The 15,956-nt window shown below is 39.6% G+C and overlaps 1 protein-coding gene across 1 annotated transcript in view; it reads left to right on the plus strand.

The window, feature by feature from the left end:
* The window catches only part of ANXA10 (annexin A10), a gene marked incomplete at both ends in the record, with an annotated part of 117,976 nt that overhangs the window by 67,845 nt on the left and 34,175 nt on the right, over positions 1 to 15,956 (plus strand). The window contains one exon of the mRNA XM_080675404.1: positions 6,662 to 6,756. Within this exon, the coding sequence (XP_080531530.1) occupies positions 6,662 to 6,756 (95 nt within the window). The remainder of the gene's footprint in view (positions 1 to 6,661; positions 6,757 to 15,956) is intronic.

A 15,956-nucleotide genomic window follows, 5' to 3' on the forward strand; every position in this document is an offset into this window, starting at 1 on the left:
ATACCATGGCCTGGGCGAGTCTATTTTGAAGAAGTGGCGTTAGAAGAAGTTTATGTTTAAAAAATTGGCTCTCAAAAGAAATTTCAATAGTTGTACTGTTGATATTTGGCTCTGTTGAAAATGAGTTTGCCAACCAGTGGACTAGGGCAATAATGGTGAAGAGGTTTTGTCTCACTCAATTGCAAATCTGATCGTGACATGTTTTTGCCTTAAATCCTTAAATGTTTCATCAACTAACTACTAAATGAAATCCCGAGCCCCCCAAAAACCTCATTCTGGCATAAAACATCCTTCTTTGCCCTTGTTTTCTTTCTAGCCTGTTTCTTTTGCTACTTCCACTTCCAGCTAAATCAAACTTCCTGCTATCCCCGAAACTGAAGCTGCTTTTCCACATCTCTATAAATTGGCCCAATAATCCCCCGCCCTTGAATGCTGTTTTCTTCTCCTGTTTAATTTACATCCAAATTTTCTTCCTTCAAGAATCTCCTCAAATGAGTCTTCCTCTTTGAATCCTTCTTTGGGAACTCTAAACACGACCAGATACGCCGAACCCTGGGCACCCTAATCTCATTGTACTTGTCCCTTTTATCTCCCGTGGGTCCCTGAGCTCCCAGAGCTTTGAGTCTGGAGTGTAGGTGATTAATAAATGGATGGTCAATGAATGAAATTAAAGTTTAGAAAAGGAATATATGGAGAAGGGAGGAAATTTGTTGGGGTCTTTTAAAAAAATTTATTTTTAGGATATGATATGGTGCTGTTAAACATCCATATATTTTCGTTAAGCAATAGCTATTCTAAGAAGACTTGTGGTGAGCATGAAGATAAACATTGGCAACATTAAAGAAAATCCTTGCATAAAACATGCACAGCCTTTCATAAGAAAGCAATCTCTTAACTTTAAAGACAAGGTCACCTTCATGAGAACTGGATTCACTTTGTGTTTTATTCACTAGCAGAACCCCATAGGAAAATAATAAAGGACTTTAAATGTTCTCTAAAGTCGATTGAGGAGTTTGCAATGCTGTCATGCCTTTTAAAATAACAGTCACTAGAAAAAATAGAGAGATAAGATAACAAAAAGTTATGGATTAACTTTTTATTCAGGAGAGTACTTTTTGCTTTAAAACTGTAGATCAGAGCAATCTATTCATTGAATAAAATTTTCTTTGCTCCAGTTTCAATGTTCCTGCCACTGTAATTTTAGAGACATAATATGGATTCCTTGTGACCACGGTCATTTTTTTTTTGTCTGTGAGTGTTTTAGGCTGAAGACATTGAGGAGGTGTTGGTTTTCATTGCAGTGTCCACTCAAGCAAGCCAGAGGACACACACAGCTCAAAATGCTTTAGAAGTTTATCTGTTCTAATGGCCCTGGCAAAGTGCGGCTATAAAAGACACTTCCTAATGTCTTTCTCAGTAGCTGTGGTACTTTGTCCAGCTTTATTAGGATATAAATTACAAAAAAGATATGACATATCCATTTAAGGTGCACAATGTGATGATTTGATACACTTATAAATTGCAAAATAACTAACAGAGTAAAGGTTAACACATCCTTCACCTCACATAATTACCATTTTTGTTGCTGTTATGGTGAGACATTTAGATTTACTCTCTTAGCAACTCCCAAGTATGCAACACAGTATTGTTAACTAAAGTCACCTCCTGTACCTTAAATCCCCATAACTCATTCCTCCATTTCCCCCACCTCCAGCACCTGATGTTCAGCTTTTTTACATTCTATGTACAAGTGATATTACATAGTATTTGTCTTACTCTGACTCATGTCACTTAGCATAATGCTGTCAAGATACATCCAGGTTGTGCAAATGGCAGGATTTTCTTATTTTTTATGACTGCGTAATACCTCACTGTGTGTGTATATACACTTATGTATATACTAGAGGCCCGATGCACAAAATTTATGCAAGGGGCTCCGAGGCTAAGGCAGCAGCCCCAGTTGCCGCCCCGGTCCTCGCAGCAACAGCCCTGGCTTCATCCGGAAGGTCTTCAGGAAGGATATCTGGTCTAATTAGCATATTACGCTTTTATTATTATAGATCACATTTTCTTTATCCATTGACTATTTTTGAACTAGTGACCCCATGCCTGAAATTCATGCGCATTAAAAGGGAATTAGAGGAAATATTTTAATATTGCTATTTGCAATTTCTCTATAATAGAAGTGTCAGAGATGAAAGAAAATTAGTAAAATGTATATGAAAATCTTCCTCCTGTCAGAGTCTGGGGTGCGCCACAGGAACCAGAGTCAAGTCCCCGCCCACCCACGTGCACCTTGAAATCACGTAAGACCCACACCTGGCCAGCCCCACCCCCATTGGGCTAGATCCAGACCCAGCCGGCCCTACCCCCATTAAGCCCCTCTGGGTGGGGGGCGCGGCCTAAGGTCGTCTAGCCAGGGCCGGGAGGCGTGTCTTGAGGTACCCTGGCCTGGGCTAGGGGACATGGCCTAAGGTCCCCGTCAAGCCCTGCGGGGCAGGGGCACAGCCTCAGGTCCCCCGGCCTGGTGCCAGGGCGGGTGCGTGACTTGAGGTCCCCTGGGCTGTGGTGGGGGGCATGCCTTGAGGTCCTGCGTCAAGCCCTGTGGGCAGGGGCGCGGCCTCAGGTCCCCCGGCCCAGTGCCGGGGCGGGGGGCGTGGCCTCAGGTCCCCTGTCAAGCCCTGCCACCAGAGGGTGCAGCCTGAGGTCCACTAGCCTGGCGCTGGGGCAGGGAGTGTGGCCTGAGGTCCCCTGGCCCGGTGCCAGGGCAGGGGGCATGGCCTGAGGTCCCCCGACCTGGTGCCAGGGCAGGGGGCACAGCCTGAGGTCCCCTGTCAAGCCCCACCAGGTGAGGGACGCAGCCTCAGGTACCCTTCCCTGGCCCAGTGCCAACCAGCCTCAGGTCCCTGCTGATTGCTCCTTAAGGCTCATTATGGGAACTTGGCCTCCACTGTGGGCGCAGCCATCTTGTGTTACAGAATTTCTGCCTCCACTGTGGGTGCAGCCATTTTGTTATGGTGTGACAGTCAGTTTACATTTTCCCTCTTTATTAGCTATGATACCTAAGTGATTTTCATATCTTGGCTAATGTGAATATTGCTACCTTGAACATGGGAGTGCAACATCTCTACAATGTAGTGATTTATATTTATTTGGATAAAAACCCTGAAGTAGGATTGCTATATCATTTAGTAGTTCTCATTTTAATTTTAAAGAAATCTTTATACTGTTTTCCATAGTGACTGTGCCAATTTACATTCCCACCAAAAGTACACAAGGATTCCCTTTTCACATCTCTCATCTTTTTTATAATAGCTATTCTAACAAGTGTGAGATGATATCTCGTGCTTTCAATTTGCATTTCCCTAATTGATTTTGAGCACTTTTCATGTATTTGTTGACCATTTGTGTGTCTTCTTTGGGAAAATGTCTATTCAGGTCCTTTGCCTATTTTAAATCTAATTATTTGGTTTTTGCTATTGAATTATATGAGAGCTTTATATATATTTTAGATACTAACTCATTAGATATATGATTTGCAAATATTTTCTTCCATTCTGTAGGCTACTTTTTCACTATGTTGATTATTGAAATAATAGAAAAAAATGAGAAAACTTATTGATCTGTGCATGAGGCTGTCCAGAATATGCTAAAGTAAAATGCATGCTAGAAAGTTATGGAAAAGCAAATAAATTTGTGAATTCATGAGATGATAACTGATAATGATAATAGTAAAAAGGGTAATGCTCAGCTTTCTTTTGAAAGTAGTGCTGGCTGGCTTGCATCTTTTTTCAAAAGATGATACTGCATAAAAACTGTTAAACTTCAATGAGGCAAGCCCTGCAGATCAGGAAGCTGCAGAATACCTCCTTAAGGTATTCTTTAAAAATGCCTTCTACGTTTTATATGGGAGGAGTGTATGTGAAAGAGAGGATTTCCGATGCGTATTGGGCTGTTTTACAAGGACATTGATGAACAAGCATATATAATGTAACTGGAATTTCAGCTAACAAAAATGCTGTGACCATAAGGTCATAGAAACCTAACTCAATATTTTTCCCAGGAGCAACAGTTCAGCATTTACTAATTTGATGCTCATAGTGACATTGTAGAAAACTACCGCAAATAATAGGAACCAACTTTACATCATAAAAGTCTATAACTTTCTATGGTTCATTGTGCCAGGCTTTTCTGCTGAAAATAAAAATTATTTAGAAATTCTTGTCCTAATGCAATAAGGCAAGAAAGAGAAAAACATAAGATTCTAAAGAAGAAATCATTATTATTTACAGAGAATATTTTATATATCTCTCAAAATCCAAAGTAATCAACTAAAAAGTTATTAAAAATTGTGAGTTGAATGACTTTTCTTAATATATGCTAAACATAAAATTCAAAAACACATCTTTATTTAAGCAATGATGTGTTAAGAAACAAAATAAAAATAAATATCCATAGAAAGGCAAAAATAAATAATTTTAACAAAAGTAAGTTTATTGTCATTTATAAAAATTATACAACTCTTTACTAAATCTTTTAGGAAAAACAAACAAATAATTCGGCAGATATATTTTGTTAGTGACAGAAAAACAACTCTTCTGAATTGATTCCAGAGTATAAAATATAAAGTTATTTTAATTAAATTTTTAATAAAATTCTCCTGAAATATCTCTGGAAGAATAAATGAGCAATAATTGGTATGAACACTTTGAAAAATAAAGAGTAATTCAGAGATGTAGGTTGTGTATAATCTCAACAGAACAACAAAAAAACACAATTAATAATTACATAAATGGGTCCTAGCTGTTTTGGCTCCATGGATAGAGCATCAGCCTGGGGACTGAAATGTCCCAGGTTTGATTCCGGTCAAGGGCGCATACCTGGGTTGCAGGCTCGATCCCCAGTAGGGGGCGTGCAGGAGGCAGCTGATCAATGATTCTCATCATTGCTGTTTCCCTCTCTGTCTCTCTCTTCCTTTCTGAAATCAATAAAAATATATATTTTTTAAAAATAATAATTACATATATGGGATGATAGTAAAAGTAACAATGGATAGAATTGAAAATTCTTCTATTTATTATTTTAAAATATGTTAACTTTGGGATGCCCATTATATATCTAACAGACACCTCTGGAACTACTTAAGGTCCTTTGAGTCCAGGACTTTAACCAGACTAGCCCATGGTACCATGTTGCTCTATGCTTCTTCACTACAGGCTGCCTTTTGTCCCACAAATTATAGAGTACAGTCTTTAAAGCTGATTCTATGCCTCCCTTCCTCCATTTTTCAGCCTTCAGACCTTTTCTCTCATCCACAGAAAACACCCTGCTCTTTGTTTTGTTTCTCATCTGCAGTCAGGACCTGACCCACAGCTTTCCCGAGAGCCTGAGGCTATCCAGGATGGCTTTCATTTCCAAAAAGATGATCTACTTAACATCCCAGGCTTTCAATTCATTCTTTTTCTCATCTCCGTTAAATATCTCCTTTGGTCAAAGAAAATTTGTACCACAAAGAATTAAACAGACAAGGAAGACTTTATTCAATTCTATTGCAGTAGGGATCAAGATTTTTTTCAACTGAGTCAAGAGATTGAACTCAAGTCCTTCCAAACAAAACACAGGAGAGTTTTTAAGCCTGGGGTGAGCTGTGGAAAAAGCACCGGAGGACAATGGGGTTTGGGAGCATTGGTCAATGTGATTGGGGCACTGGTATTTGTTAATTGGTACTTATGGAAGTTAGGTTTCTACCTTCCAAGAGATGGGGAAATAGTGACTCTATTGTTTTTAATGATTATATTTTAAAGGAATGGCTCCCATGTCCTTGAGGAAGGCATTTATGGGCTATAAAACTGGGAAGTGGTTGGGAGAAGATTTACATATCAAAAGGATAAAGAAATAATTTACAATTGCACGTTTTCCAAATTAAATGCTCTCAGAAAATGGAGATCAAGGGCCTACAGTCAGGAAGAAACCTATCTACATTTTAGTCGAGCTGAGGAAAATATAAAGGCCTTCTTGATCACTTTCCTATGACTATAATTACAGCTATATTTATCTAACCTAGTTGTGCATGTGGGTGTGATGTCAGTGCAAAGAGCTGGTATACCAGGGCTAGAGGCCTTCAGAGCCCAGAAACAGAGTCTCCGTTAGGAGAGAACATGTTCCCTGTAAATCATGAGAGTTTCACATCGTCTCTCAGGAGGGTGCACACCCCTTGTACTTGTATAATTTCCTTCTCTATTTCTCTTCCCTCTATTGGAGGTTCTTTTTGTCTTAATGTATTTGTGTCTTAATGTATGTTCATTATAAGTCATATCTCTCCAACTGTAACACAAGAAAGATATTGTTCCCATGTAAGCAAGCCTTTTTGGGTGGGGCAGGAGAGGTGGTTGAAGAAAGACTATATTTTCACTTCCCTAAATTTTTCACTGGATCTTTTAAAATGGACAATCTGTAGTAATAGTGCCAAAATAAGAGATAGGAAGAACCGTGGCTTCATCAAGTGTTTCTCTGGGATCTCTCATTTTAGTTAAAATTGCTCACTGCTTTAAAGCACCCATCAGGGATAAAGCTTGCACATTGGTCTTAATCCTTAGATAATGGATTCTTATTAACTCCAGAGTAGCAACTTGACTAAAGTGCAATTATGATTCTTTTCCAGGCTGTGACAAAGACATGCTGATCAGCATTCTGACTCAACGCTGCAACTCTCAGAGGCTGATGATTGCAGAGGCATACCAGAACATGTATGGCCGGGTAAGGTCTCTTCATCTTGACCGATGTACCTTTAGAGCAAAAACCTGAGAGATCAGGTACTGTTCTTCTTTTTGGTCTCACAGAAACAGTTCCTATGTCTAGCATGCTTTCAGGAATACAAGAAAGATACATCATCAAATGGATCTATGTGTGAGCTATGTTTATACTCACAGTGACTCCACTAGCCTTTTCTCAAAATTCCTTCAGCTTCAAAAAAATGAAAGTTCTTCCAGCCTTACTGGGTGATCCAATTAGGCTAAAAAATTCACACTGGGAAGACCCATGTCAAGCTTTAGGGAAGGCACAGAAAGAACTAATAATGAGCACTAGGTCAAAAAGTAAGCTCTTTTCCTTCAGTTCCCCATAGGTCCTCACCTAACTCTTAACCAAAGTGAATTATATACTAGGTTTTCCTTTAACAGCATGCAGTTATAGAGAACATTAAAAAAGAATGGCAGTTAAAATAGTTTAAGGCAATAAAACTCTCTATAGTATTTTAAAGCAATCACATTCTAATTTCAAGCAAGTACCATTAAAAATTCCTTTCTTGTGTTATGCATCTAAACCACACATTCAGAACAAAAACTCTTCAGGCCAAAAGGCCTGAAATATCAATTACTTTGTCAACTGAGCATTATCAATGAAACACTATCATAAAATCCTTCTCTATAGAGTTGTCCATATAAGTTTACTTCATCCTGAAACCTCAGTCTTTGAACAACTATAATACATGAAATAAAGGACAGCCCTCTGTTTTTCAGAATGAATTAATAATCCAAAAAGCCATGACTACTAGTAAAATTAGTTGAATTAGGCCTTAGAAGGAAATGAGTTCTGTTGTTGTTATTTTTTTAATCCAGATCAAACCATTACTTTAATTTATGTTCCTATGACACCAATGTTAGCTTTCTTTTGAAGGAGAGTGTAAAAACTAGAAAAGTTGAAGCATTAGTAATCTAATATTGTTTTAATATGCATATTGGTACCAGAGAGGTCACTATAGTAATTTTTTTAACCAAAAGACTTACATATATCTTTGCTTTTTATCCATTAGGTAAATGCTTTATCAATCTCTACAATATTATACTACAACAGATTAAAGTGATTAAGAAATGAGGTACTTGTACTTAAGGAATGTAAAATCTATTAAACAATTTATACTCTAGTGAAGCACTTGCACTCTATACATAAAGTCTCAAAATTTGTTACTTATTTTGCTGAATAATCTATACCAGTGGTCAGCAAACTCATTAGTCAACAGAGCGGCAAACCGCGGCTTGCGAGCCGCATGTGGCTCGCAAGCCACAGTTTGCCGACCACTGATCTATACCATGTGTAAAAGCATGGCTACTACACTAAATCGCACTAACTGGAAGATAGGGACTCATGTTGGCTCCTTTCCCCCGAAAGACCCTTGTCCTAAAAGCAGTTACAAGTCTTGTAAATTACTTTTCCTCTCACGTGTCTCTCTTTCCCTCACTTACACAGTCTTGGTTCAGCCTCTCAACATTTGAGGCCCACTCCTAGCTGGTGGCTGCTGTTCCCAGTCCCTTCCCACTCTGGTCTTCCACACTGTAGCCAGAATAGTTCCAAATCTAGACTTAAACTTTCCCACGTTCATCCCAGAATGTTTACCTTATTTCTCACTAACAAATGTCCATATGGCTGTGGAATAAACCCAAATGCCTGTCCAGGCCATACAAAGCCTTGCTTGCTTGCTTTCTGCTCTCCATCTTCAGCCCTCTCCCTTTTCTTCACAGCTCATCAACTGAAGCCAAAGGAAACTACTTGTGGTTCTACCAACTAACCATTCCCACCCCGTCCCCTTAGTCTTGGTGTTTCATCTATGTCCAACAGCCTGATTCTCCACTCCACACACTGCACACCTGCTCGTCTTCCCAGACACTGGACACTTTTCCTTACACCACTACTGCCCAGAGTGGAAGAGACTTGTGCTGCTACTGCATCCTTCACGTCACTTCCCCTTGGTACACAATGACACGTTAGTGAGCTTTTTATATCTGTTTCCCTGTATCAGAGTCTAAATCCTCGAAAGCTGGAATGCATCTTATTCGCTCCTGGAGTTCAGCACAACAGAAATGTCACATGCCAAGATTGCTTAATTAATGTGTCACATGCCAAGATTGCTTAATTAATGTGTCACATGCCAAGATTGCTTAATTAATGTGTTGAATGACAGTGTGAAGGCATAGCTAATTGGACCTCATCTTACAACATGCAAGAAGGTTTGGGCTGCTTCTGGACACCCTCGCCTGGCACACTCACTCCCTGCTCTGGAATAGGGGCTTCCTGCTGGGCTACCAGAGGTCCCCGTGCATTATGCCATCATGGCCTTGCCACACTGAGTGGTTTAGTTTTCCTGTTATTCTCGCTGACTAGACGGTAATCTCCTGGAAAATCAGGGATTGGGTTATATTTTGCAGAGCTCAGCCCAGAGTCTGACACAGAAGAAGCACTTTATTTATAGAGCAAGAAAATAGCAGGAATTTTATTTTCTTTAAAAAAAAGGAAAAAGAAAAACATTCCTTTTTTATCCATTTCTTAAGTTATTCATACATTTCTTAAATTTTTCTTTTCCCTCATTCTCTGCTCTAGCTGCTCCCAGGTTAATCTACCTGAACTTCAGTCAGAGCTTCGTGACCTCCCCTGCTGCTCACTTTCAGAATTCCTTCTTCCCTTTCACCAAGGGGTATCTTCTGCTACCTTTCCCTTTCCGTGGCAAGAGTTTATAGATTTCCTGTATTATAAACATTGATGTTTTTATTTTTTATTAACATGGATAATCAGGGGTTGACAGAATTATTTCCTTAGCTGCTGAGTCAAGTGTAATTCTAGGCCTGCTCCTTAAATACTCATGATTTGATATTTAACATCAGTGGAGTTGCTGAATACCATCAACAACTTTGCCTCATCCAAAGCAGAAATGGATCCCTAGACTCCGAAGCAAAGCCCTTTGGAATGCCTCTGACTGACATATTTATCAATATCATTAAGGAGGTCACTCTGATCTTCCCCACCAAAGGAAGTGCTATCCTATTGACAGTGCAGTGAAAGCCAGGGAACAGTGAAAGGCTCTGAGTCTGGGGAGAGAGGCTTTCCATCTCTGATAAGTTTGGCTATCAATGATTCCTGAAGGAGTTCAAATTCAGCACTGAAGCAATTTGTTTTCCCAGTTTTCATTTAACACAGGGACGATCCGCGCTGAAATATCCTGGCATCTGGAATTCATTAACCCCGTGGTGTTGGTTATGTAATTTAGTGTAGATGCTGACTTGCCCCATGTCACACAAAGCTAGAACTTGCACCAAGGTTATCTGACTCTTAATCAAGTCCACCAAAGCTTCTCAATAATGCCTGTTGTTCTCAACTGAATAAACATTGGACTAACAAGGGCAGATATCTACACTGCTAATTTCCTCATATCCTTCAAGGTTTAACTCAATGTCAGCTACTCAATAGGGCCAAATCTGACTCCTCTATGTAAAATTGTCAATTACCCACAAATCTGTACTAGTACTCCACCTCTCTTTCACCTGCTCTTTTGCTTTTCTCTATAATATTTATTGCTTTCTAACATATTATGTAATTTATTTACATATTAAAATTAATATCCCATTTGCCACCTCCCTTTAGAACACAAGCCCGACAAGGGGAAGAATCTTTGTCTTGTTCACTAATGTGTCCCCAGCATTTACAACAATGGCAGGCATATGAATTGTGTCCCTCAATATTTATGTATTGAAGCCCTACCACCAATGTGACTGTTTGGAGACAGGGTTTTTAAGGATATGATTATGGTTAAATGAGGTCTTAAGAGTGAGGCCCTAATCCAGTTAGGATGGGTGTCCTTATAAGAGGAGGAACAGATACCAGGGGTGTAGCACAGAGGAGGCCATGTGAGGACACAACAAGGTATAAGCCAGGAAATGAAGTCTCACCAGAGAACCACCCTGCTGGTACCTTAATCTTGGACCTCCAGACTCTAGGCTGTTAGGAAATAAAATTCTGCAGTAAATACCCAATCTGTGGAATTGTGTTATGGCAGCCCAAGCAGAGTAATACAGTGGTTACTCAATAACGAGTTGGGAATGCATGAAAAGTTCAAGTGCACTCTTCAAATCCAGCTTGTTCTCATAACTGCCCTCCCCACCCCCGCCCCCATTCACCTCTCATCTTCATGTTTAAAACAACTGATCTTGAAGTATCAATATACCTAGGAAGTGCTGGCTAGAAAGTTAACTTACCTATGTTAGAGGTAGAATTACCACGTCACTAGTACCAGTAGTAGGTATTTTATCTTCTCTATCCTCACTTTTAGTTTGGAAGTGATGGGGTAGGTATAGGTTTATCCTCAAAAGCTGAATTGTATTACACAGTTTGTCACAGATCAGTTTTATAGGAATGAATTAAATAATTTAAAATGGTACAACCAACTTATCTTTCAAATATATAATGGGTTAAATATACTTCTTTTGGTGAAACTGGGAACTTAACCATCAAAAAAATTTTTTTTCCAAAAAAGTTTTCTATGGAATCAAAGTTTTATAAGTGTAGTAAAGCCCCCTGTGAATACTTGTTACATCCTGAACAATTATTTCTCTTTGAAATAACAAGTGCAATCTCTAGCAAGGAGGGAAGGAGGCAAATGGGAAGAAAGGAGGGAGAAAGAAAACTCAATACTGCTAAAGCCAGACCCCATTAGGCTTCAAAACACTCTTTAAAGCAGTTCTATAAATTTAAACTCCCACATGCAATATATAATGATTCCCATTTCCTTTAAGTTCTCATAAAACTTCTTAGGTTTTGACCAGTCTTGTGATGTAAATGGACTCTCACTGTGGTTTTACCTTGCATTTTCCCTAATAACATGTAATACTGAGCATCTTTTCATACGTTTCTGGTTCCCACTTCTTTTAAGTTAACTCCTTCTATTCTTTGTGTATTCTTTTGTTCAGTGGCTTGAAATTTATTTGTTAATTTGTAGTTATTTATCTAATTTGGATATTAGTCATGTCTTGTATATGTAGACTGAAAATAGTTTCTTCAAATATATGGATTCATTTCACACTATGTTGTCAATCTTGTATCAAGAAATGTGAAGCGTGTGAGACTTTAATATGTTTACAAGATAGCAAGTAAACCATTCAATATGATGCAGATACTGGTGGAACCCAGGAGACTCCTGAGTCAAAGACAAAAAGACAGTTTAGCATTAATAGTGACAGCCAGAATGTCAGAAATTTTGCCCCAGTTTCCCAAGCCTCAATCCCATGGATCAATGCAAAGATGACTAGATAACACCTGCACATGCAGTGGGTTGAAATGCAGAAGAAAAACCATCTATAATAATAAAAGTGTAATATGCTAATTAGACCGGACAACTGAACGACCTTCCGGACGTCATTCTGGGCGACCTTCTGGATGAAGCCAGGCCTGCAAGGTCCGAGGAAAGCTGCTGAGGCTGTGAGGGACAAGCCCCTTGCACGAATTTGTGCATCGGACCTCTAGTAAGATTAGAAACTTGAATGACTTATAATGGGCAGAACGCACAGGTAAATACTGTATCTTCCGGTGCCATTCACTACACAAACATCCTTGGAAAAGTAATCCAGAACAAAGGGCTGTCAGTGGCTCACCTTGTACAACATTCAGAAACATGAAAATTACAAAAAAGTCTCCCAATAATATCATCCCTTATTTCTATGCCACTTTCACCATTGACTTTTTTTTCTGAGACCACCAATCCCTAAGCCACTTCTATTATTCTGACCAACAAAAGCTGAGATTTAATCCATCAATTTTTCTCACACAGCATTTAATTATCAAAAGATTCCAAGAAGCAGGGGGAGGCCAATTGGCAGTATTGATCCCAACCGTGCCCCCATAGTGGCCTGGACCCAATGCGCTGAACAAATCCCATAAATCATCAGGGCCTATCTTGAAAAGCTGAGTGACTTTCTCTTTAAGTTTTAACAATGACCTTTCCACTTGGTTTGAAGTTTTCATCTAGAATGCAGCAGGATGTATTAGCGATGGCACAGACTTTAACTTGGCCTGCAAAGAGGAAGGCCAGGGCAAGTCTATCATCCATAACAATCTTAGCCAGTGAATTGAGGCTGCCCTGAATACCTACTAGGGCCAAAGTAGTGTGATTAAACAGTTTGTCTCCAGGGGCCAAGGCTGTTGTTACTACTACTTTACCACTAGAAAATTTCCAGGATTCTAGTAGCTGTAACTTCACCATATTTCCTGTTATTTCCAACTCACACTTGGAACTTTCTTTTGGAAGTGTCAGGTGCAGAATGGACAAAGGCATTTTAATCAAACTTTAAGAAAGTCATTGTGTTCCACACACAGTCAATGCATTCAACCAAGTAGTCGTTTTCTGTATGATCTAGAATTATGAGAGTCCAGAGATAACCTGGGTGGCTGAACCAAAATGGTTTGAAATCTTATGCCCACTTTGGTTAGACTGCCACCCACAGAGTAGACCAACCACTACACCCTGAAGTTGACAATTTAGGAGAAAGAAGCATCACATCCAGGAATGGTTAGGGTAGAGTTCCAAATTTTCAACATATGTCTACATGACTAAAGGGAAACTGTTTCTCTCTATACTTACACAGATCCAATACTTCTAACACTAAATGTATGTAATTCTTCTCCTCAAATTAAACAATTCCAATACTAACTACTCAGAGTCACCACAGACCCCACAGGTTACAGGCTCAGTCTCACAAGACTGCCTCCCACTTCAGATGCTAACCAAAAATCCCAGACTGTTGCCTGTACTTCTGAATGACTGAGTATAAATCAAGGATTCCCACAACCCTCTCCATGGTTTGATAATATGCTAGAATGGCTCACAGAACTTGGTAAGTGTTGTGCTTACAGTTACTGGTTTATGAAAGAGGATTCAACTCAAGAAGAACTACATGAAAGAGATGGGTAGGGCAAAGTATATGGAAAAGGGTGGAGATTTTTCATACCATCTCTAGGCATGTCACCTACTCAATACCTTGATGTGTTCAGCAACCCAACCCTCTTTAGTTAGAGTTCTTGTGAGGCTTCATTACAAAGGCATGATTGTTTAACTCACTGGTCACTGGTGAATAAGTCAGTCACCAGCCCTTCACTCCTCCCTAAAGATCAGGGGTAGACCTGAGGGCTCCAATTCTAAAATCATATGGTTTGGTTCTCTGGCAACACCTTTCCTCTAAGATTACCTCATTAGCATACAGTCAGGTATAGTTGAAAGAGGCTTTTTATACATAACAAAAGATGCTGCTCTCATTCCTATCACTCAGAAATTACAAGGTTTTAGGAGCTCTGTTCTAGGACCTGGAATGAAGACCAAATATATTTATATAAATATATTATATCACAATAACTCTCCAACTTCCTCATGATAATTATTCAGGAGGGACAACTGCATTAAAGACCAAATACATACAAAGCTGTGAACATCAGAAGGAGCTAAAGGAGACAGAGTCAGAAATCTGAGTTGATCAATTATCACCAATACCAGAAGCCTGTGAATGGTGAGGAGTATGGAAAACTCATCAAATACCTTGAGTATGTTTATTGAGTGGTTTTAATAATAAAAACCATACAGGATCAGAATGCAAATAGTCTGGAAAGCCAAATACACAACACAGATTAATTTAAAGGACCATAGTGGCTTATCCAGAGCCAGCTGATTGAACAGGACTAGCAGCACTGCAACTTGAAAAAGTCTCAATAGTTTTGTCAACTAGTAGCCCTAGAAGCCCACCTTTTAGGGCTCTGCAGGAGCAATGCCCTTTGAACTTTGATTTCCTTCACTATGAATAAAGCAAGGCAACTTTTTAAAAATTGATTTTGAGAGAGAAAGAGGGAGAAAGAGAGATGTCAATTTGTTGTTCCACTTTATTTATGCATTCATTGGTATAATCTTGTATGTGCCCTGACCAGAGATCAAACGCACAACCTTGAAATATCAGGATGATGCTCTAACCAACCAAGCTACCTGGCCAGGGCAAGCAAGGCAACTTTTGAGTGGATTTGCAAAGCTCACAAGCAGTGATAATCTTGGCATCAGACACACAGAATATTTTGTACATGTCCAGATCATAATGATGCATGTATTGTGATGTACAGTATGATGATAGATCCAGGTAGCAATGGTATAACCTGGGCACTGCAGGCTTGATTGGCAGCTGGGTGCCATTTGTTATCATCAGGGGATAAGCCCTTATTGTGGACATCTATAAGAATGGCACGAAAGTTCCTGTCAGTTATAGTATGTTTCCACAGACCACAGCCCCAAAGAAACTCCCTTTTCATATGCAATCTGTACTTTTCCAACTGTTAAAACAAAGAGATATTTAGGTCTGACAGTGCCAGACTGGGTAAAAAGATTAAAAAGTTTATCAAGGGAGTACTAGCCAGAACTATGAGAACAGCCTTGACTTCTGCCTATAGAACAAAAAGCATCCATTCTTGGTTCTGCACAGCTGTTACTGAGTTGAACAGCCACAGCAGCCCAGTGGACACCATCTGGTTTCAGTGAACCAGGTCAAGGCATTTAGGGCAACTGATTGACATCTCCATTGATTCAGCAGCTTGTCTCAAGCCCAAAGTGGGGGTTAAAATCTTTCAAAAAAATAATAGCTGCCATTTTTCATGTAAATTCAAGATGCTCCTGGGGCCAGGCCAGCTGTTCTCTTCAGAGTGCCATGTCCATCTGACAAGTGAGACTTGTTGATTTCTTCCCCCTTCACTAGTCATTGGATCCCAGTTGTCCCATTAAAATGGGACTATCAGGCACAAGAGTCACAAGCCTTCATAGATCAGGTATTTGGTTTCTGTAAGAGTTCAGTAACAAAACAATATCTGCTTTTCAAAGGTGATGTACCTGGAAGTCATATGAGGAAGGGAAGGCAACAAGTTCACAACACCAAGAAGCACCTCTGGGAGGCTACCTCCTCTTGCCAGAGGTTCCCATCAACAAAGCCCGTGTCACAGAGGCTTTAAACAGAAAGTGATCATGGGGGTTAGGGAGCCTTCCTATATGTGGCTATAGGTGAAAGCACTTCCCTATATGTGGCTCTTTTCCTATCAAGAGCATCCCCTTTGGCATTTATAAGCATTTATAACGGAAACAAATAAAACATAAATACCAACTATATTCAACAATA

This window comes from Plecotus auritus (assembly GCF_963455305.1).
Source record: "Plecotus auritus genome assembly, chromosome: 6".
Classification (NCBI taxonomy): domain Eukaryota; kingdom Metazoa; phylum Chordata; class Mammalia; order Chiroptera; family Vespertilionidae; genus Plecotus; species Plecotus auritus.